The sequence below is a fragment of the Thamnophis sirtalis genome, unplaced genomic scaffold, assembly GCF_051295495.1.
Source record: "Thamnophis sirtalis isolate CommonGarterSnake01/CBP01778 unplaced genomic scaffold, rThaSir2_p1.2 scaffold_15, whole genome shotgun sequence".
NCBI classification, from domain to species: Eukaryota; Metazoa; Chordata; class Lepidosauria; order Squamata; family Natricidae; genus Thamnophis; species Thamnophis sirtalis.
In genome coordinates, this window is record NW_028261395.1 from 47,525,276 (window position 1) to 47,545,985 (window position 20,710).

At 57.6% G+C, this 20,710-nt stretch overlaps 2 protein-coding genes across 7 annotated transcripts in view; both read right to left on the minus strand.

The window, feature by feature from the left end:
* Positions 1-76: 76 nt before the first annotated feature.
* TMEM51 (transmembrane protein 51) lies at positions 77-10,298 on the minus strand. 6 transcript variants are annotated; one of them, XM_087702070.1, is made up of 4 exons: positions 9,066-9,206; positions 8,269-8,515; positions 2,346-2,801; positions 77-1,418 (listed from the first exon to the last, which is right to left on the minus strand). In XM_087702070.1, the coding sequence occupies exons 3-4, from the start codon at positions 2,696-2,698 to the stop codon at positions 974-976; spliced, it is 798 nt and encodes a 265-aa protein (XP_087558196.1). In that variant the 5' UTR covers positions 2,699-2,801; positions 8,269-8,515; positions 9,066-9,206; the 3' UTR covers positions 77-973. The 6 variants fall into 6 exon arrangements, with proteins under 6 accessions (XP_087558196.1, XP_087558197.1, XP_087558198.1 ...); XM_087702071.1 differs by having other exon boundaries at positions 9,128-9,191; XM_087702072.1 differs by lacking the exons at positions 8,269-8,515; positions 9,066-9,206 and adding an exon at positions 10,148-10,298.
* A 5,501-nt stretch (positions 10,299-15,799) lies between these two features.
* The window catches only part of KAZN (kazrin, periplakin interacting protein), a gene marked incomplete in the record, with an annotated part of 51,023 nt that continues 46,112 nt past the window's right edge, over positions 15,800-20,710 (minus strand). Inside the window, 2 exon segments of the mRNA XM_087702703.1 lie at positions 15,800-18,604; positions 18,741-18,791. Coding sequence (XP_087558829.1) covers positions 18,437-18,604; positions 18,741-18,791 — 219 coding nt within the window.

The window sequence follows — 20,710 nt, forward strand, 5'->3', positions numbered from 1 at the left end:
CACAGCCAGCAATCCCAGGGGGGGTGCAAACCCCAGAACCCCCCCACGCCAGTGAACAAAAGGTATAAACAGCCTCCTGGATAAAAGCCCGTTTATTCTCATTTTGAAAGGGGTTCCCCCCTTCTTTCCAGTTTTAAAAAAAAAGGTTTCACCCTTTTGGAAAAAAGAAGTTTTGCGTTTCCAGTTCAGCCACTGCAACCCCCCCCCTCACCACCACCCCCGAGGGAGGGGCAGGAGAGGCCCAGAGAGCCCACTCCCCAAAGGAAGGCCTCTCTGGGGCCTGCAGCAGACCCCAGTGGGCTTCAGCAGTTCTCTTTGGGCTTCGCGATGTTTGGTTTCAAGGCACCAGAGCTTCCTCCCTGTCCCTGGAAATCCCCGCTTGGTGGGAAAGGAGGCCGGATCTGAAACTGGCGTGGCTGGAAAAATTTAAGGACTAGCCTGGCAGGCAAGCTGGAGTGCTAGTTTGGAGAGGTGTGCATTATTACCAGAGATATATAAAAATGACATAATTTAGAAAAACACACACACACACACAGAGACACTATAACCCCAAGAGTTCGTATTGCTAAGACGGCATCAAAACCTCCCCCCCCCCCCTTGAGCCGGGTTTCCAGAGGGGATCTGGCAGCCTTCCCAAACTGTCCATCCACGCAGGTCGGAGGAGGAAAGAGACGGAGGAAGGGTCTGAGTCTGATGGGGGGGGGAGTCCCTTGGAGGGGGGGGAAAAGGGGGGCGTTTCCTAAATCCCGGGTGGGCCAGGAAGGCTCACGAGGACGAAGGCCGTCTGAAAGGCTGCGTCATCGAATCTTCCCCTGACCCCGTTTGTCCAGTTGGGCAAGCAAGTCCAGCTGAGCCATGGGGGGGGGGGTTCTGAGGAGGGGGTCTTCTGGCTTGCACACAACCCCCACCCCTCTTCGTTCTGAAGAAGCCTCTCCGGGGCTTCCTGCCCCTCAGGGGTCCCTCGGGGGCGTTTTCAGGGCTCCCCCTCCCGGGGGTCTGGCAGCTGAGGAGGAGCCTCGTCGTACTGGGGAGGGGGAGTGAGAGGCTCGATGGTGACCCGGGCGGGAGGGGTGCCGCCGCCCAGCTGGAGGTTCTTCAGGTGCAGCTTCTCCGACTTGATCCGGCGCACTTTCAGCGGCTTCAGGCGTTTGCTGAGGCGGGAGCTCTGCCGGGCGGGGGGGCGCTGCCCCCCGGGGGCCTCCCCCGTTGCTGTCCCTGCTGCTGCTGCCGCCGTGGGGCTGGGCCTGGTGGGGAGGCTCTCGTCCAGCCCCGTCAGGGACTCGTAGGAAGGGAGGGAGATGCTGATGCGGGCGCCAGGCTCGGCCTCCAGCCGGGGCTGCTGCGGGTAGAGCCCGTTGACCACCTCCTCATAGCTGGGCACGTAGTACCGGGAGAGGCTCTCGTTGTCCTCTTCTTGGCTGCGGGAGGGGACAGTTGGGAGAGGTGAGTGCTCGTCCCTCCCTTTCACACCTCCCCTCCTCCCCCCCCCTCTTAAAATGCCTGGAAGGAGGGTTGGGCAACAGACCAGCAGTCAGTGGGGAGACTGTTGCCCTCCAACCCCCCCCTTGCTACTTGGGGGGGGGGCTTTCTCCCCCCCCTCCCCCCTCCCAGCAAAGAGCAGGCAGCCAAGGGGAAATCATTCGCTTGCCTGCACCCGGCTGCCCTGGCCTCCCTCATCCCTCCAGGCAGTAAAAGCAGGACATGCCCCCACGTGGACGGAGGCTTAATGCGGGTTTCTTCCCTGGGGCCTGGCGCAGGATGGGAGGACGGCCGGAGGAGCCTGCGAGGCCTTGAAACCATGGCGATGCGGGGGGGGGAATTCTCTGCCTGCACCCTCAGAGGTTAGGGGGAGGCTTGCTGGCTGGGTCCCTGAGATTCGGGCCAGAGGCCGGGGCCTGGTGTGTCTCCTGCTCTTTGGCTGCAACCCCCGGGACCCCTCACCCCCAGCGGCCTCTGGAGAAAGCGCCTCAGGTGGAGGGAGTGTGGCCCAGCCAGAAGGCCAGCACAGCTTTCTGAAGGAACCCGCCAGTACCTTCCACGCCAGTCAGAGCGGAGGCTCGGCTGAGCCCCATCCTGCATTGATCTGGGTCCCAGAGCTGGCCGGGGTCCCTGGGAGGAGGGAGGCTGCTACACGCCGGACGCTAAGCTTCGGCCACTCACAGAGAGGAAATGCTGCCTTTGTCGGGGTCTTTGGTGGCCAAAAGGGATTCAGCTTCACGGCGCCCTGCGTGGAGACCGTGACGTGGACATGCCGGGGATTGGGGTTCAAAAGAGACTCCGTGATGCAGACGGGCGATGACTCTTTCCAGGTGACTCTGGGTGGGGAAGGGGCCCTCCCTGCTCACCTGTCCTCCGGGGGAGGCCGCTCGACCGAGGGCTGCGGACGTATCCGGACGTCGTCGTCCTCGCGGTGCCTGGGCTTCCTTCTGTCCCGGATGGTCAAGCAGATGGAGAAGAGGAGCAGCAGGACGCCGGCCCCCACCAGGACGTAGGCCACCGAGAAGGTCTTGTTCCTGTGCAGGGGCCCCTTGTTGACCTCGGTCTCGTTATGGTGGCCGCCGGCCGGGTGAGGCTTGGCGCTGAGGCCGAAGCCCGGGACCAAGTTCCAGACGGCCATGATGACTCCGAGGACCAGCATCCCCAGCCCAATGGCTGTCAGGGCGTAGTGGGAGCCACTGCTGGACCTGGACTGGGCCATCCTCAGCGTCTCTCGGGGGGGCTCAGTGGCTCCCTTCCTCCTCCTCCGCTGACGAAGGCCCCAGGCTGGGCTTGCTCACGAGGCCCAAGTGGGAAAAGGGGATCTGGAGAAAGACAAGGGATCGGAGATGATGGCAAGGCAGCAGGTGCAGAAGGAGGGAGGACGTTAAAATCTGGCCTGTTGTCTTTCCAACATTTGGGGAAATTAAAATTATCGGAGCCATTTCTGCTCAGAAGCGCCCCCCCCCCAAAAAAACCTCTTTGGAATGAAAAAAAAAATCCCTCCGATTTTCCTGGGAATCATCGCAGCCCCCAACAACTCTGCTCCTGGGAAGCTTCCTTCCTTTTTGCAGGTTTATTCCATTCGTGCCGTAAGAAGCGGCACCAGCTGGAGGTCTGGAAAAAGACAGGGGGGGTTCCTGCTTAGCAGCTGGACAGGAGACCACTGTGAAATCCCTCACGGGGGGGGGGGGGAACAGCCTGGAAACAGGCAAACTATGTGGCTCTCTGTGCATGAAGTCCCAAGTACTCAAAGCAGCTGCTGCACCACCTTTTTCCCAGTCTCTGCCTCTGGGCATCTTCTAGCGTTATGGTTCCCTTCGCCGTGGAGAATGGGAGCTGCAGTCGAACACAGCTGGAGAAGAATGGCTGGGGATAACCTGAGGACAGCTACAGCTTTGAAAACTGTTGGAGTGAACTACCAGGACTAACTTTCCCAACCGATTTAATATGATTTTTTAATTGCTTTTAAAATAACAGAAAAAGGAAAAAAAAACTTAACAAAACCTAAACACACACACACACACGTGCACACACACACTGGCTCCAGTTCCATGGGAAAAGCCTCTTGCAAGCGTTCAGTCGCACCACCAGATATTGCTTGGCAAACTCTGTTTTGGATGACTTCTGCTGTGGAGTAGCTGCCTTCCAGAAATGAAGCCAAGACTAAAATGGAACCCCAGACACAATTTTAACAAATCCTAATTAGACAAAAAACCCACACGCCCTAGGAAAGGTTTAGCATGCACTAAAAAGTTTTTTTTTAAAAAAAATCAGAATAATCGCCCGACGGAAGCCCAGAACAGGAGCGAAAGCAAAGACCAGAGTTGCCCAAAGGACTGAATGTCGTCGTCCTCCTCCTTTTCCGTGGCAGGAACCACCAAACAGCGTTTCCTCATTTAAAGTTAATCATTGTTAGCACCAGCCGCTTTCTCCTTCCAAATGGATGCCCCGGAGTTCCTGCAAATGCTCCCAGCTGGGCAGCTGGAGAAACGGGGAGAGATTCTAGGCTAGGGAAAACAAAAGCTTTCTGGCTGCACCCAGAGAGTCCTCGGGGCGTATCAGTTTGCCTTCTCTCAGGGCCTGGTGGTCTCCCACCCAGCCTGCTTTCCAGGTCAGCCAGGGGAGGCTGCTGCTGCTGCTGCTGCTGCCCCTGGTGGGCAGAAGGCCCCCCCCCACCTCTCCACCCCAGCTAGGATTCTGGCAGTGGCACCATCCAAGCACAGGCTCCCTGCCCAGCTGGCATTCTCTGGGGGCTTCTGAGGTTGAACAAGGCCCAGCTGGGATCAGGCAGCGTGGCTCCCACTGAGCCAGAAGCAGCTTCCCCCCGCCTCCCTCATCTCAGTCCCCTCCCTCCAAGAACCATCACGCAGCACAGAGGTCTCACCAGCCCCCCAAAGCTGAAGCTCCCAGCTTTCCCTCTGCGCCGTGTCTTTCTTGGAGACGCAGCCTGCAGCCTTGCCCACTGGATGAGAAGCCCCGGAGGGAGAGCTGCCTCTGCCAAGAGGGCTTTCTGGGGAGGCACGGCCCCGGGTGCCACCTGGCACAACGGGAGTGACCGGGAACGGCCAGCCTCACAGCCACACCTTCGACACTATCAAAATTCAAAGGTGGGGTAGGCAACAGGATAAATCCGGTGGGATTTGCAAGAAGTGCAGAGAGGAAAAGGTGGCACTGCCAAAGGAGGGTGCAGAAAGGCATTGGCACAAAACAGATGGCACTGGTTGCTGTCAGGTGGCTGCCAGGAATTGTTTTAATGAAGGGGACCGAAAAGAAAGGTGTCCTTTCTCTGCCTCTCTCGGATCGCATTTCCTTCGCCCAGGAATAAAACAAAACGTTGCCTCCCTGCTTGCAAAGTGCCCGAAGCCGCATTGAAGACTTTGGATTCCCTTGTCAATTATACAATTAGCGTGTGGAAGGAAAATGAGGGCGTGGGGGGGAAGGAAACGAAAGCCGGGCCTTCCAAACGCAGAATCAGCGGCAGAAAGGAAAAAGAGGAGGAGGAGGGGGGAAAGGTGAGCAGAGAAGGGTTGGAAGAGAGGATGTGAAACTGCACATGCCTGTATGGCCCCCACTTGCCAATCTGGCCTGACTGACACCCCCCCCTCTCTCCTAAAGTCCCTGTAAACATCAGTTGCAGGTTTTCAGCATTTTGAGGCAGAAAATGCAGGGAAACTGACCCTCCCCCTCAAAATAGTTTAATATAATTTGAACACCTAGCAGATTTAAAATTGAGATGATCACTTCAGAGAAAGGACGCAAAGATAATTCGACAAGAGCGGCCTCTCTTCCCTGGAGAACTGCCATGGTGGAGCAGGCATTTGCACACTCAGCCTGGGTGCTCCGTCTGTGGAGGGACTGTTGGCATTTACTTCTTCCGCCCAAGGGTGTGTACCTGCGAAGAAGGGCCCGATGCAATCCCCGTACTTGAGAACTAAAATCCTTTAACCTCAACACCAGATTTGCCGTTTAGCACCAGCTGAACTTCACCGACACCATTTGTGGGCGGGCAAAAGCCCCCCGCTCCACGTTGTTAAAGTTCTTGTCTTACAAACCGGACCGAAAAGGGGCTTCTGCAAAAGTCGCCCTGTGCTCAGGAATGGCCCAGTGGCCAAGATGCCCACAAGGGACACGAGAGCAACCGTGCGCCCGTCTTGCCCAGAAAGGTCCGATGGGGCAGGACATCCTGATCAGGCCCCTGCCGAAGCCGAGAACCAGCCAGACCACAATGAGGAATGGACAAAAGAGGAAATGACAAATCTTTGCCAAGTTGTATCCAAACAGACTTACTCCGAGATGTTGCAACAAAGGAACCTCAGTCTGACAAACTGTTTACCTGACTAATACTTAGCTAGCTAGCTAACGAACCTACTGCCCAATTCCCTCTGATGGGAATTATGTGCAATGAATGAAAAAAGGATGAGCTGTGGGGAAATCCTGTTTTTCCTGGTCCCTCTTCTCTCCCCATCCGTCTCCAGCCTGTTTGCAGCCCAGGCTCTCCGAGGCTCCAGAGCGATGGAAGCAGGATCTGTCCGGGAAGGCTTAAGAGCACAATGGATGCTCAGGCTGAGGCCATTTGGGGAACAAAGCCTGGGAAATTGAAGGCAGCAGCAACAGCTCCTGCAGGCCAAACCTTCCCATGGACTCTGAATCGCCTTTTCCCTTTCGGATCTTGGACTGTGCAAGGCCTACCATGAAATCGGCTCACAGCTACTTGGAGGAGAAATTCCCCAGGTCTCTTTGCTGGAGAGAAAATTATTTTCCCAGAACATGAGCTGAAACGTTCTCCCGGCCCCTTCAGATGCCTCCGGCTTCCCTTGCTAACGTTTCGTTCTGACGCAGAAGGAGGAACTGCCTTCCGTGAGCATAAACTGTTCCCTGCCAAGGTTGTTCCAGGGGGCAAAGAATGTGTGGACACAGATATTATCTCGGTCTGCAAGATAAGCCACAATGATGTATTCCAAAGCTGTTTGCCCAAACGCTGCTGTCCCTGGGCCGAAGGGGGACTGACTTTTTCAACGTTATAAAAAAGAGTAAAAAAAAAAGTCACAGAAGGAAAAAATAAAACAGGAAAAACAGAAGGGTAGGAAAATCAATATCAAATTATTTTCCTTGGCTTTATCATTTTGAAGAGAGAGTCTAGCGTGGATAGACAATATCAGCCCTTTCCATTTCTCTGTGGTTCCCTTGTTTTGTTTTTAAAGCTTGCAAAGACCAGGCTGCAGACTCTCCTGGAGAAAATCCATCCAGGAGGCCAGTAGAAGCACAAAAAGGACTCGATAGCACGTAATCAATCAATCGTTCACCTATTTTGAGTCCATCTAGTGAAATCAATAGGATGCCTTACGCTGATTTTGATGGAGTGCAAGCTGAACCAGGCAGGAGCCATTAAATCTCCCCGTCTCCTCTGCGCTTCTTCTCTGCTTGAAATCCAGAGCCTGCCTTGTAACCACAAGTCCTACAATTCCTCAGTGTTTACAGGAAAGAACACACACACACACACACACAAACAGAGAGAGCTTTCACAATCCTGGGCTTTGCAGTCCCCAGCCTGTAAGTAAGGAGTCTGCCTGCCTCCACTTTTCCAAAAGGCCACCAGTCACTGAACCGCAGCCTCTCATCACCTGGGTTTTCTGGGCAAGCTCACCTTATCCTGACAATACCGTAATACCCCATCATTATCATAATTATTATTTTGTAAACACTGCATCCCTATCAAAGCTGCCACACAGCGCTCATTAACTCTCCCTGCTGCTGCCCAGAAATTAAAATGAGAAAGGGGGTAGAATTATCCAGGGTTGTTGGAATTCATTCTCCCTTATTGGGGAAGGGGAAAGGAGAGATATCAAAAGAAGGGGAGGAAAGCCAGAGTGCTGCAGAGAGATCAGCCATGCGAGATAATTGAGGCCACCGTGCATATTGCTTAAAATACGTAATTGTAGATAATTAGAATTTAACACCCGGCAAAATGGCCAAATCCACTAATCTACAAATGTGGAGGCCCCAAGGTAGAAAGCCAGAGAAACATCACTTTCTTCTGGTTTACATGTACTTAACCATCGGGGGTTTATTCCCTAAACCACAGGCAAGGAGGTCCAGGGCGAAATCCATGCAGGGGACTCCTAAAAGGCCCCGAGGCTTCATGCTTTGAGCTTAAGGCACTTGTAGCAAACCACCTGCCATCCATTCAACAGACGGAGCTTCCACAGGTTGTTTCTTAGATCGCCACTGAAACCGGAACTGCCAGGTCAGCTGACTCTTTTTTGCTCAAAGTCCGAGTTATTCCCCTTCGGGGCCCAGGAAGAAAGGCTTCCCTGCACCCAACGCGCAGCAAGGCTTACTTGCTCGAGTCAGCTCCCTTTTGCAGTTGGAGGACAGGTTCAGTGACCGTTAAAACAGCAATGGAAAAAATAAATTGGGACTATTTTTCACACTTACGACCACCGTAGCATCCCCGTGGTCGCCTGTTCAAACTTTATGACAGTCATTGTGTCTCTGGGCCATGTGATCCGCTTGTGCGACCTTCTGACAAGGCAACGGGGGAGCCAGATTTACTTAACAACCGTGTGACTAACAACTGCAATGATTCACTTAACAACGGTGGCAAGATAGGAGGTGAAAAAGCTCACTTTAAAATGTCTCGCTTAACAACATACATTTTAGGCTCCTCTGTGGTGGGAGGCCTCCCTGGACAGGCCAGGCTCCCCACCTCTTCTGCTTCTAAACGCCCAGCGGAGCTCAGCTTCCCTCGGGGGGGGGGTGGAAGGGAGCGGCTGACGATCCGGCACCCACCTTCCCTTCCCAGGCCGCCCACGGAGCTCATCCCAGGCGAAACGCGGCTGGCGGGGAGGGATCCCCGGGGTGGCGGAGGAGGCGGCCCTGGGAGGCTCCCCGACTTCCCTTTTTCTTCTCTTCGGGCTTCCTTCCCGTTCGAGCTGCAGCAGCTGCCACAACGTCACGCTTCCCTGGCTTCCTGGCGGAAGGAGAGCCTGGAGCCGCCGCCGCCGCCGCCGCTGCTGCACTCGGGTTAAAGTCTAACCTGGCGAGCGGGAGAGGCAAACCGGTTGGTCCGCTCCAGGCGCCCTCCGCCCTTCAAAGGCAAGCGCCGCCCGGGCAGCTCCGGCCGGCCTTCCCGGGGGCGATCCGCAGGGGCTTCCCCAGGCCGCTCGGGGCCCGCTCGCCCCACGACCCCCGCAGGCCCTCCGCCGACCCCGCCCCGGCCGCGCCCGGAGGAAGCCGCGGCTGAGGAGGGGGAAAGAGGGAAGCCCCTCCGCGGGGGCAAAGCGACTCCCCCAAACTGGCCCGGGGGGGGGGAGAGGAGGAATCGGGCCCCGCAGGCGCCCCCTCCCCGCCCAGACCTCCCGGGTGGGGGGGGAGAGATCGTGCGGGACGCCCAGGACGGCGGCCAGAGCCTGCCTGGAGGGAGCGGGGCGAGGCCATATCCACCCCGAGGGCTCGGGCTTCCCCCGCCCGCCGGACCCAGGGGCCCCTGGCCGCCTCCCCCGAGAAGGGCCCGGGACGGCCGAGGTCCCGCGTTCCCCGCGCGGCGTCTGCCTGGCCGAGGCGGGAGAGGGGGAGAGGCGCCTCACCTGGCTGGCCAGCTGCGTGGTGGGGTCGGGCCGAGGGGAGGCCGGGCCGCCGGCTGGCTCACCTCCGCGCTGCGCTCTCCTCCGGCGGTGCATGGCTTCGCCTCTCCCGCCACTGTCGCCGCCGCCGCCTGACCCCGACTCCGGCTGCGCCGCCGCCCCCGGCCCTCCCCGCGCCCGCTGGGCCGCTCCTCCAGGGCCCGCCCCGCCCGAGGCTTCCCGGCAGGCAGGAGGGAGCGAGCCTCCCCGGACAGGAGGGCTCTACCTGCGAGCGCTGGCTGGGGAAGGGGCGGCGGAGGCTCCGTCCCGGCCCTGCGGGGGAAGAGGGCGGCGGGAGGGGCCCCTCGCTCAGCCCCCGCCCTCCCTCCCTCCCCCTCGGGGGCGCCTTTCCCGCCCCAGCTCCCCGCTCAGCTCCCGAGGCCCCAAAGGCGCCGCTTCCCCGAGGCCGGCCGGCTGTGGAAGAGCGGGCGATGGCCCGGCAGACGCCCCTCTTGGCCGCTCCAAGGCAGGCGAGGCGCGGACCTCCGCCCCGCCAAAGCCCCTCGCCGTGGCCGCCCCGTGCCGAGGCTCGGAAGGCGCGGCTGCCCGAAGGACCGAAGCTGGGCGGAGGGGGGGGGGTCGCTTTTCGGGCCGCCGGTCCCGACTCCTCAGGCCAAGCCCGCCCGGGGCCTTGGAGGCTTTGGAGGCCGGAGGGCTCCGTGCAGCGGCTGCCTTCCTACCGCTGCTCCTGGCATGTGCGGAGTTCCCTGCGGCAGTTGCGCCCGAAAGCCTCGCTCCGAATCCCCTCCGTTATTTCTGAAGCCAGAGACCCCTCCCCACTTGGGCGAAGCAGGGACCCCGGGGTGGCTCCTCGGCCCCCAAGGCCGCCGGGGGGGGGCTTCTGCCGGGCCCTTCAAGTCCTTGAAACATCCACACACACGCACGCACACACGCGCTGCGGAGAGTGTGGAAGTTGCTGGATTTCGGGGGTCGCCTGGAGGCGGCCTTCATTCGCAAAGAAACCGCCTGATTTTCGTGCCGTTTCTTTTCTAAAAGACCCTCTATTAAGCTCAGAGTCCTGGAGTCTCCCACGAAGTCCCACCTACCTGCCGATGGGAAGGGGCAGTGGCTGTGCGGCATGGCAGGCTGTGGCTGAAGCCCTCCGGGGGCCACGGGAGCCCCAGGGCCCTTCAGCTGCTTTCTTCCTCCGGACGCTCAGCTGGGCCTCTCCCAACTGAACTGAAATGCAAGCTCAGGCACGCACACAACACACACACACACAACACACACACACTGTAGAAAACCCAAACAAAAGAGCTGCGTTTTCTTTCCCGTTTCCTCTTTCGGATTTGGATTTGGTTCTCTCGTCCCCTCATTCTTCTCCTCCTCCTCTTTGGGGGCCTGGAAGAAACTCAGTGGGACGGAGGGCGCCCTCCCTCAGCCCCTTTGTGCTTTCCTAGCTTCCTCTTCTTCTACACCTCCTTTTGAGGCGGAGATCTCCTCCTTACGCCTCGCTGGCCTCCTTCTCCTTTTTTCCTGCCTTCATCTTTTCCCACGCTCCTTTTGCAAGAACTTGATCTCCTCTTTGGCTCCTTTTCCCATCAACCGTTGGCCAAGGGCTGCCTCTCCACGGTCTGTGGCCCTGAAAACTGAGAGCTTGCAGTACAAAGTTCATCTAGTCTGACCCCCCCACTCCACTTTCTTTTGAGGAAGTTACCGGAGACCCCGATTCTAGGTCCTGAGTTCAGAGGCAGCACTGGCTTCAGCTGCCTTCTGGGGCATTTATTTACGCCTTCCCTTACTCAGCATGTTTGTATGGCTGCCAATTCCACAGACATCGCCATAGCACTTATGACCTCTTACTGAACTTCCAACAGAACTGCCTGGGGGCTGGGGGGGGGGGGAATGTCTGACTCGGATTTGAAGTTTCCATCGTCACCTCCCCCTCCCCCCATGTGGTCTTGTAGCATTGTGTGCTGGGCAGCTGGACCACAATTACAGCTATTTGCACTGTCCTGCGGTTAAGTGACCCCACTGGCATCTTCCTTCCGGTTTCAGTAAAACCAATCCATAGTGCCATCTCACGCCCTTGCTTAACTGTGGCATTTCCTTTCCGACTGCCACAAGTTACTCCGTGATGGTCATATCTGGAAAGCAAACTGTATCCATAAAGGGAGGAGTGTAAAACAATCACTACCTAAAACCGCCAATTAATTTAAAAAACTTTCAAAAGCAAAACTAAACCAGAGGGAGGTGTGTTGATAATGACAGAGGCCCCTGCACGTGGCTGACCACAACCAGGAACCTCCAGGCTCCTCGAAGGCTGGGGAGGGCAGGGGCACCCCAGGGTGAAGCTCTGGGCTGGCCTTCCATCGGTCTGGGGAGGAAAGGGCTGCGGCCGGCCTTTCTCACAAGCCGCGTGGATCCCTGCCCGAGGCAGGCAGTCTGCTCCCGGTTCCTCGCTTGCAGAAACTCCCATCGGCCGGGGATCCCTTGGCTACAGGCTGGCATGGGGCTCCGGCACAGCTATTAAGCCGGCAAACGGGAGCCGCCATATCCCCAACTGGAGCCATCTGCTCCCCCCCCACACAGACACCCCATCATTTCTAGCTTCCAGCAGGCAGTTTTTGGGGCAGCCTAAAAGGGAAGCAGCTCAGGCAGCGTCTGCTGGAGGGACCGGCCTCATTTGGGTGCCCTCCCCCCCCCCTCAGGCGATGGGGCTTCAGCCCAGCTTCCCTAACATTGTGCCAAACCTGCTTCCTATTTTCCTCCCCTGCAAAAAAGATTTATATTGAAAGAAAAAACGCCCAACGACTTAAGGTGCTTCTTATATATTTTCCCCTCTGGCTTCTCAGAATTTCTGAGCTAGGAATAGAAACAATATATTATTATTTTCACCCTTTGTTGCCCAGCACTAAAGGTGGAGTACACAATGCCTATCTTCCCCTTGAGAGCAACTCTCTGCGAGGAGGAGGAGGACCGGGCTGAGAGGGGGGGAGGGGGGGAGGGAGGGGCCCCAAACCCTCAACCTTTCCTTGCAGTTTTTCCGGCCTGCTCTTTGGCCCAATACTTCTTCGAACCACTAGAGGTCGCCACGAGATTCTCCCCATGTCTATGCAGATCCCAAAGGTGTTTTTTTCAAAAGGAAAAACTAAACTTCCGTTTTTTCTTGAAGGCGTTTTGCTACTCATTCAAGAAGCCTCTTCAGGTCTAAAGAACTGAACCAAACTGAAGAAGCTTCTTGGATGAGAAGCAAAACGTCTTCAGCGAAAAACGGACCGGTTGCCTTTTGAAAAAGCATTTTTTTAAATAGTATTTTATTAGGATTTATAGGCCGCCCTTTTCCCTGAGGGGACTCAGGGCGGCTTACAATCATTAGGGAGGGGGTGCAATTCAAAACAAACAATATGTGAGCAAAATAAAATAATAAAAACACAACTTGCATTCAACAATCTTGGGGACTAGAACCTCCAAGTTGAAGTTCAACCATCTTCAACTTTTCACGCTAAAAAGACCCTCTGGAAATGGGGCTGGCGAAGAGGAAAAATAGGCATCATGGAACACTGACAGAGCCTCAATTGGGGGGGGGGATTTCCGGGACTGTCGGATCTGCACAGAATCTGCCCTCTGAGAAGCCCAGGAGGCAGATGGGGTTGGGGGTCCCAGCCGCTGTTGTTGAGATTGCTGCTTCTGTGCAGAAGCCCCTCTTGAGCAAGACCCCCACCCCATCTGAGCACTCTGCACTCCCCTGCAGGGGTAGGTAGGCAACTCTCCCCAAACTCCCCTCTGCTCCCACCGAAGGCCAGAGTGGCGTCCCTGCCCCCCCCTCACCCCAGGTCCCCTCACAAACACGAAGATCCATTTCCTTCCTGCCTTTAGCCGATGGGTCCTTCTTGGCTCCCCCATTTGAGCAAACAGCAAAGGCATACTTTAAAATAAGCTTTATTTAGTTGTGTATTCTCTTTTTTTTTATATTTTTATATTTGCATCCATGCCTTGAAGGAATTGTTTCTCCCCTGACACACGAGTGAAGAGGAGGGGAGGAAGGAGACAAAAGTTAAATCAAATGTTACCCATAAATTTGTAAGCTATTTGTTTTAAAATGGTAGTTCTTTTAAATAAATCACCTTCTTAGTTTTGTTTCCTTTATTTTAAAATAATTATTTTCTAGTTTACCAAAAGAAGGAAGGAAAGAAAGAAAGAAGGAAAGAAAGAAAGATGGAAAACTGAAGAGAGAATGACTTAGAAATGCATTCCTGGAGCTTTAGATGCCTCCAATTTTATTTCCAATTAAAAGGGAGGGGAGGGGGGGAGGGAGTGGGCCATCCCTTTGGTGCAAGTGCTCCTTGGGTGAAATCCTGCCCACCCGCTTTAAAGGGTTCAGGTCTCCTTGGGGGATGCTCAACCTTGCCCTTTCAGGTGGTGCAACCTACCTGGGCCAGGCCTTCCTCTCACCTAAGGTTGCCAATCATCTGATTTACAGGGTCCACACGGGACCCCCTCCTCCTTTCCCAAACAGCCTGCCCGGAGGGAGGGAGGGAGGGAGACCAGATCCTCAAAGGAAGCCTTCAAGGACCAGGAAAGCACAGCTAAGGGCCTGGCTTCCAAAAACGGTGCAGAAAAGGAGCAGAAAAGGGGGGGGGAGGGAAAGCATGGCCAAAAGAAAAAAAAAGGGGGGGGGCTAAGATTGGCCCCTGCTGGTTTGCTTATTTAACAAGAAGCCAGAATGGCTGAAGTGCCACTGAAGAGCCAGGGAAGGGGAGGCATGATGGAAAGAGCAGAGTGCAAAGTCCTTTTCAAGGAGGGAGGGAGGGAGGGAGGGTGTCTCGTGTGTGTGTGTGTGTGTGTGTGTGTGTGTGTGTGTGTGTGTCTATCTGTCTATGTCTCTGTGTGTGTTTGTGTGTGTGTCTGTGTGTGTGTGTTGCTTCCTGCTCTAATTTCAAGGGAAAAACCACCACCAGGAGATCCCAAGGCCTTTCCCTGAAAACGGCTCCGGACAGCAGAACCCAGGCGGCTGAGGGTCGTGGCCACCTGCTCAGCTCGAAGGCACCACCAAGGCAGGGATCAGCCTCACCCCACCACTCTCGCCATGGGATCCGGGTTCAAGAGGCCTTTGCCCCCATTTCCTCCGGTTTGAACTCCTCCTCGGCTCAAAGAAGGAGAGGAGAAGAGCCACCCGGCAGCCCCTCCACAATCCAGCCTCCGACTCCCCACCCGATGTGGGCCGACCTGTTCGGGGCCCTTTCCCAGTCCGGGAAGGCAGCTTTGTGAGTGGAGCCCAGCCAAGGTCTGGATTGGGGCGCTGGGGACTCAGGAGCAGCAGGGAGGCCCCAGGCCCCGATCCTCCCGCCTGGGGAGACTCCAAATTGCAGGACCCCCCGTGTATTGGCCCGTGATTGGCCCACAAGCAGCTTTGGGCTCCTGGCGACCACCAAGGGTCCCCCATGTTAACTCTCTCCGAAGACCCCCTCCTGGCCGGCCTTCCTTCTTTGCCTTCCTCGGGGCCAGGGAACCCCCCCCCCCGCAAGCTCTGATCCCCAAGGAGAACGCCAGTCCTTGCATCGCCTGGGGGGGGGGGGAGACAAAGTTTGGTCTCCTCAAGGAACCTGAAAACAGCTCACACACACACACCGGAGGCTGGGACGGGAGAGAGCCAGGATGGATGCTTGTGCCAGGTTGGGCGGGGGGGGGAGAGCTGCCCCCCAACCAGCATCCCTGCTGGGCAGCCCGAGCCCCTCCAGCCCACCAGGCCTGTTTCTGCTGACACAGCAGCAAACTCGGGGAGCCTCTGGGCCCTCCGACCTGCAGTGGCAGCCCCAGGGCAGGCCAGCAGGAAGCCTGGCGGGAGAAGCTGCCTTTCCTGGGCGACCTGAGGGATGGGAGGGGGCAAGGGGGTTGCCAGGGGAGCTGCGGGAGAGAGGCCACCGGCCTGGGAAGGGCGCCAAGGTGGCCCTTCCGTGCGCCAGAAGGCAGGCCTCCCATCACTCAGGTGCCCATCGGCTGCCAATTCGGTCGATGCTTCTCTCCAGAATGAGGGGGGGTCCCATCTCCCCCGTGGAGGAGAGCAAATGGGCTTCACTGTGGACTGACCAGGCTGGACCTTCGACCTTCGACCCCCCCTTCCATCTTTGCCTGTGACACAGGCTGGCTCTGAAGCCCAGCTTGCAAGAAACAGCAAAGCTCCTCTCTCTCTCTCTCTCTCTCTGTGTGTGTGTGTGTGTGTGTGTGTGTGTGTGTTCGGAGCTGCGACCTGCCCTCCGTACTGGGACTTTTGAGTCGTGGGCAGGAGCGGAGGCTCTCGCAGGCACCAGCAGCCCCGTGGCAGCTGGGCTCTCCTTAGCCTGGGCCAAGGGGTGGGTCGATGGCTGGTGGTCTCAGGCCAGGTTAGAGGTGAGAGACGGAGGGCAGCCAAGGCCAGGGGGTCCCGAAACCCCCTACTTTGCCCAGGCCAGTGCCTGCCTCCCTGCCAGGGCCGGCGTTTGGAGTTTGCCAAAGCTCCACTGGGTCCCCATGGCAGCATTGCCAGCTCCCTCCGTCTCTGGAAGGGGGGGGGGTTGCTTAGCAAATCCAGAGGCACCTTTTCCTCAGGGTGGGGGGGGAGGGAGATGGGGGGGGGAACCGATGAAATGGGATATTTTGTTCTCTAGAGGCCCCCCCCGGAGCCCCCCATGTGCACAACAGAGCAAAAATAAAAAAGCACCCCAAACTAAAAAATAAAAGACCCCCACCCAATCACAAAATCCCCACCCGATGTGGAAAAATATAAATTCCAATATTTATGTAATAATTTAGTTAGAATACATCTTCTGTATTGTGCAAATAAATTAAAATTAAACAATGGGGAAGAGAGGAAAATGAAAAAAAAAAGGATGGAGGAATGAAGATGAGTTAAAAACAAAGGAGAAAGAGAGAGAGAGAGAGGGAGACAGAGAGAGAAAGAGAGACCAGGAAGAGAGGCAGCCACAGCAGCCACCCCACATTTTGGCCTGAGGGGTCCAGCCACTTTCCAAGGACAAAGGTTGGTGGCCACCCTGGGCGGGGGGGGGGGGGGGAGGTTGTGGGTGTTTGCACAGCCTGGGAGAGTTGTGTCCTTGCACACCGTTGATCCCTTCTTCCCTTTCCACGCACCTGCCCGAAAAGCCTGCTCCACTTTCACATTCTTCCTGCAAGGAGCCGGGCGAGTCAAGCCGGTTTTTCCGTCCCTTCTGGGGGGGAGGGGCAGGGTGGGGGGCTTTAAACCAGCTCAGTCCCTTCTGCTCCACCAAGCCCTCCGTGTTTGTCTCTGGAGTTTTTAGTTTTGAAGTTTTAATAACATTTGTATGCCGCCCAATCCCGTGGGACTCCGGGCGGCTAACAATACAGTAAATCAAAAGAAGAAGAAGAGGAAAGAGAATAGATTTAAAAAACACATCATGCACTCCATTCTAAGTGGGGCTGGACCATATTTTGGGGTTTAATGGCTTTACGGAAGGCCGGCAGAGTGGGGAGGCTCCGGATCTCTGCGGGGAGATCGTTCCACTAGGGCCGGAGCAGCTACAGAGAAAGACCACCCTCGGGTAGTCGCCAACCGGCATTGCCCGGTCGACGGTACCCTAAGGAGGCCCAACCTGTGCCATCTTATAGGTCGTTGGGAGGTGTGTGGCAGGAGGCGGTCCCGTAGGTAGCCAGGTCCCAACCTGTGAACCTGTGAACCTGCTGGTCTCCCATCCACAGGTGGGATTTTTGCCCCTCCCCCATCCAAAAAGGCCATGGAGGCTTCCCTGGGGGGTTTTCGGGAGGGGAAGCTGCCACGGCTGCTCCGAAGGAGGTGCAGAGCCCCCCCCCCAAGCTGTGAATGGATGCAGGAGGAGCAACTCCCACCTCTCCCCCCCCCCATGGAGGCTTCCCTCCCCCTCTGAGAAAAAGCCCTGGGTTTGCCAGGAGCCTAAGGATTAGAAAATACATTCAGACTTCAAAGGACCCTCTGATCACTCTCTCTCTCTACACACACACACACACACACACAAACACACACACACACACACACAGAGGAATTTGGCACTGAGACATTTAGGAGGCCCTGCAAAGCAGCCAGGCCCAAATGGGAACATCTTTCGCCCCCCCCCCCCCGACACACACATACACATCTGTTCAGGCTCCGTGTTGACCCCAGGAGCTTCACTACTAAGAGGACAGCAGAGTTGGAAGGGACCTTGGAGGTCATCTAGTCCAACCCTCCATGTCAAGCAGGAGACCCTCAGCCATTTCAGACAGAGGACTGCCCAATCTCTCCTTAAAAGCCTCCCACTGGTTCTTTGTTCTCACGGCCAGGAAATCTCCCCTGAGCTCCAGGTGGCTTCCTCCCCAGGTGTGTGCCGGAGCTGCACCTGGACTGGCACAAGGGGGCAGTTTGCATGGCACAGAGGGAGCCCAGAAGTGACTGCCAAGAGCCCAACCGGCTCTGCCCTCCGGCCACAGAGGGAGCCCCAAGAGCTGAAAGAGGGAAAGAATGTCTGAATGACGGAGAAGAGAAGCCAGGGAGGGGGAGGAAAGCGGGCTAATCAGAAGGACTTTTTTTGGGGGGGGGATGAAAGGCGGACCCCGAGGACCCAGGCAGCCCCACGGATGCCCCAAGGCCCCCCTCAGCAGGGAGAAGGAAGGAAGAAGCGGGAAGGACACAGCTCTCCCTAGGCGGCGGGTGCAAATCACGGTTGGGGGCCCTTCCCTCTTGGGCTCTGCCAAGGGGGCACCGGAGGTGAGAGAGCCGGACGGAGGGGCCCCAGAGCCACGGGGGGGGGGGCTAGTGCCCTCCAGATGCTCGCTGGGCAAAGGGGTCTTTTCTGAGCTGGCGTGGAATTTGGGAGGCTGCCAAAGGAGCCCCCTCCCATCCCCCAATTGAGGGCAATGTGTCCACAGCTGCCCCCCCCCAAAAGAATAGAGAGGTTCCTGGGGAACGGGGGGAGGGGAGGTGCGGGGGGGGAGGGGATATTTACAAAGCACAAAGTGCACCATGGTGGTGGCGGCTATTTACAAATGCGCATCAGTCCTTCAAGTTTTTCAAGTTTTGTAGAAAGGAAAGTGGGGAGGGGGACAAGAAAGGGCAGAGAATAGAAAACAAAGGCTGTTGGGGGGAGGAGGAGGAGGAGGAGGAACAGGAGGAAGAACAAAATCAACCAGACCCCCCCAGGAGGACCGGGGGGGGCTACACAACACGGGCAGCATCGCTCAACAGACGACAGTTAAGGGCTTCGTACACGGGAGTGTGGGGAGGGGAGGGGGGGCTATGTACAGTGGGGGGGGGGTCACAGGAGGGCCACGCGGGAGCAGCCGGGGTTCGGGGCCTTGGCGCAACTGGAGGCTCACCCCCCCGACACGCACTCACACGCGCACCGGGAGCGGGAGGGGGGGGCGGCCCGTCACCAGTCTGCGTCTTCCTCTATGTAGTAGTCGGGGGCCGCCCCGTCGAAGACCCCGGGGTCCAGGGACTTGCGCTGCTTCCCTCGGGCGAAGACCCGCGAGATGGAGCCGAAGCCCATCTTCTCCTTCTTCTTCTTCCGCTTCTGGTCCTCCAGGTCCTCTAGAGACTGTGCCCGGGGGGGGGGGGGAGGAGAGTGGATGTTCACACACGCGCCCCCTCCCCCCCCAGTCCCCTCCCTCCGGTCCCCTGCTGGGTTTCAGCCACCCAGAGCAGCCCCCCTCTGCCCTCCCCCCAGGACCTACCTGGACAATTGGGTTGTGCAGATTTTTCTGTACCGGTCCAGGACTATCTCCCTGCCAGGAAGGAGTGGCACACGTCAGGTGGCATTTTGGTGCGACATATGGCAACACACACGCGCACACACACACACACACACACGGGAGTCCTTGCATGCAGACCACGCGAAGCCCCAGGGGAGCGGCTCCCGCCTGCGGACGCTCGGGTCCCCCTCCCCCTCCGGACGGCTGGACTTTGGGGAAGAGGCGGATGAGGGGGGGACCAGGACCTCCATGCCCTCCCCGCCTTAGGACCGGTCGCCGCAAAAGAGGCTGTAAAATGTGGTTGGTCACATGACGATCTGCTTTACAGCCAACTTAGGACTTGGCTCTGTTACGGCCTTAAGCCGAGGACTCCCGGGACAGTTGGCAGCCCTCCCTTTCCCTTTGATCTCAGCTCCTCCCTCTCTCTGGGCGCCTCCAGGGAGGGAGATACCACAGAAGCCACGAAGGGTCTCTTCTCTTCCGTGGCAAACCAGCGAGAGGCGCAGTGCCCCTCCACCTGCGGGGGCTGGCAAGGGGGGGGGGTTGGGCTCCACCGTCCCTGGCACACCGTTCAGCCAGGAACCGAGGGAATTTCCCCTCCCCTTTGTGGAGTCAGAATCCCACCGAGGCTCCCGGGAGACCCAGGATGGGCTGCACAGCTGAGAGGGCAGCGGTCAGTCCTCCAGCAGAGAGGCGGCCTCCCCCAGCCCCTCTTTCCCCTGGGCTCTTTGGCCTGGAGGACTACCTGGGCATGACCTGCTCGCCGACAGGGGCCGACGTTCCCACCCACCACTGGGCAGGAGGGCTTCGCATGCGCCCTCAGACGGACTAAGACAGTCACCACGAACCTTTCCAGTGCTCAAACGCAGCCATGCGTGGGCATCACAGCACCCAAAGACCAGCGGTTGGCGCATGCCTGCTTTTTGGGCATTTTGGGGCCGTTTTCAGGTTGTTTTTTGGGCCATTTTCAGGCCATTTTTCGGTCTGGTAGCCTGAAAAAGGCTTGGAAAAAGTCCCCAAAACGGCCTGGTTTTTGGCTGTTTTCCGTCCGTTTTCCGGTGCCTGCAAAGACCATCTGGCTGGGGCACGTGCCCACAGAGAGGGCTCTACGTGCCATAGGTTCTCCACCATGGGACTAAGAGAAAAGCCCCCCTCCCCCCCCCCGGCAGGTTCACTGGAGGCCCCGTCTGCTCAGCCGAAAGGAAGGTTGGCAGACGCCCCTCCCCTGCTGCCTGGCCTGAAGTGAGGGAGAGGGAGATTTGGGCTCCTCCTTTTAGCTCTGTTTAGCTCCTTTAAAGTAGCCACCTCCCACCCACCCCCAGCCCTCCAAGGGCAGCGGAGAGCCTCCCCCCCCCCAGGGCTGGAGAGAAAAGAGTGAGGAACAGCCAATGACCTGCAGACGCGTCTTACATTGCAGAGGGAATGTGTTCTGTGCCGAGGAGAGTTGATGTCGCTCGGCGTGGAGGACCGGTCCCCTTCGGCCGCCGAAGCATCGGAGATGATGGAAGGCTGCCGGGAGTGGCACGGGCTGACTCGGACCCCTGGAAGGCAAGGGAGGCAAGGGGGAGGGGAGGGAGGGAGGGGGGGAGCGTGAGAGGACGCAGGCGGCCTGGCTTGTGGCTGGCCAAGGACCGGAATTCCCACGGGGGGGGGAGGGGGAGATCTATTCTGGTTCTTTCCTTATAAAAAGAAGGGACTTTCCTTGGCATGTCTTATGGATTGCGTGACTTCCGGAACTTTTCTGAAAAAGTCTCTTTGCCTTCAATAAGCCAGTTGGGAAAAGGGAGCCTTCCTCCTCCTCCTCCTCCTCCTCCTCCTCCTCCTCCTCGCGGGGGGGGGGGCTGGCTGGGGCTGGGGCTTCAGCAGGACAGGGGGCTCCAATTTCCTGCACCCAAACGGCCCCTCGGTCTGCAGGCTACGGCTAGTCCCACTTAACAACCGCCCTGTTTAGC

Excerpts from the sequence above, each read along its gene's own strand:
- TMEM51 (XM_087702072.1), bottom strand. The coding sequence starts at position 2,698 with ATGGCCCAGTCCAGGTCCAGCAGTGGCTCCCACTACGCCCTGACAGCC. Across the intron at positions 1,419-2,345 it reads CGGCCTCCCCCGGAGGACAG|CCAAGAAGAGGACAACGAGA; the intron begins GTGAGCAGGGAG and ends CCCCTCCCGCAG.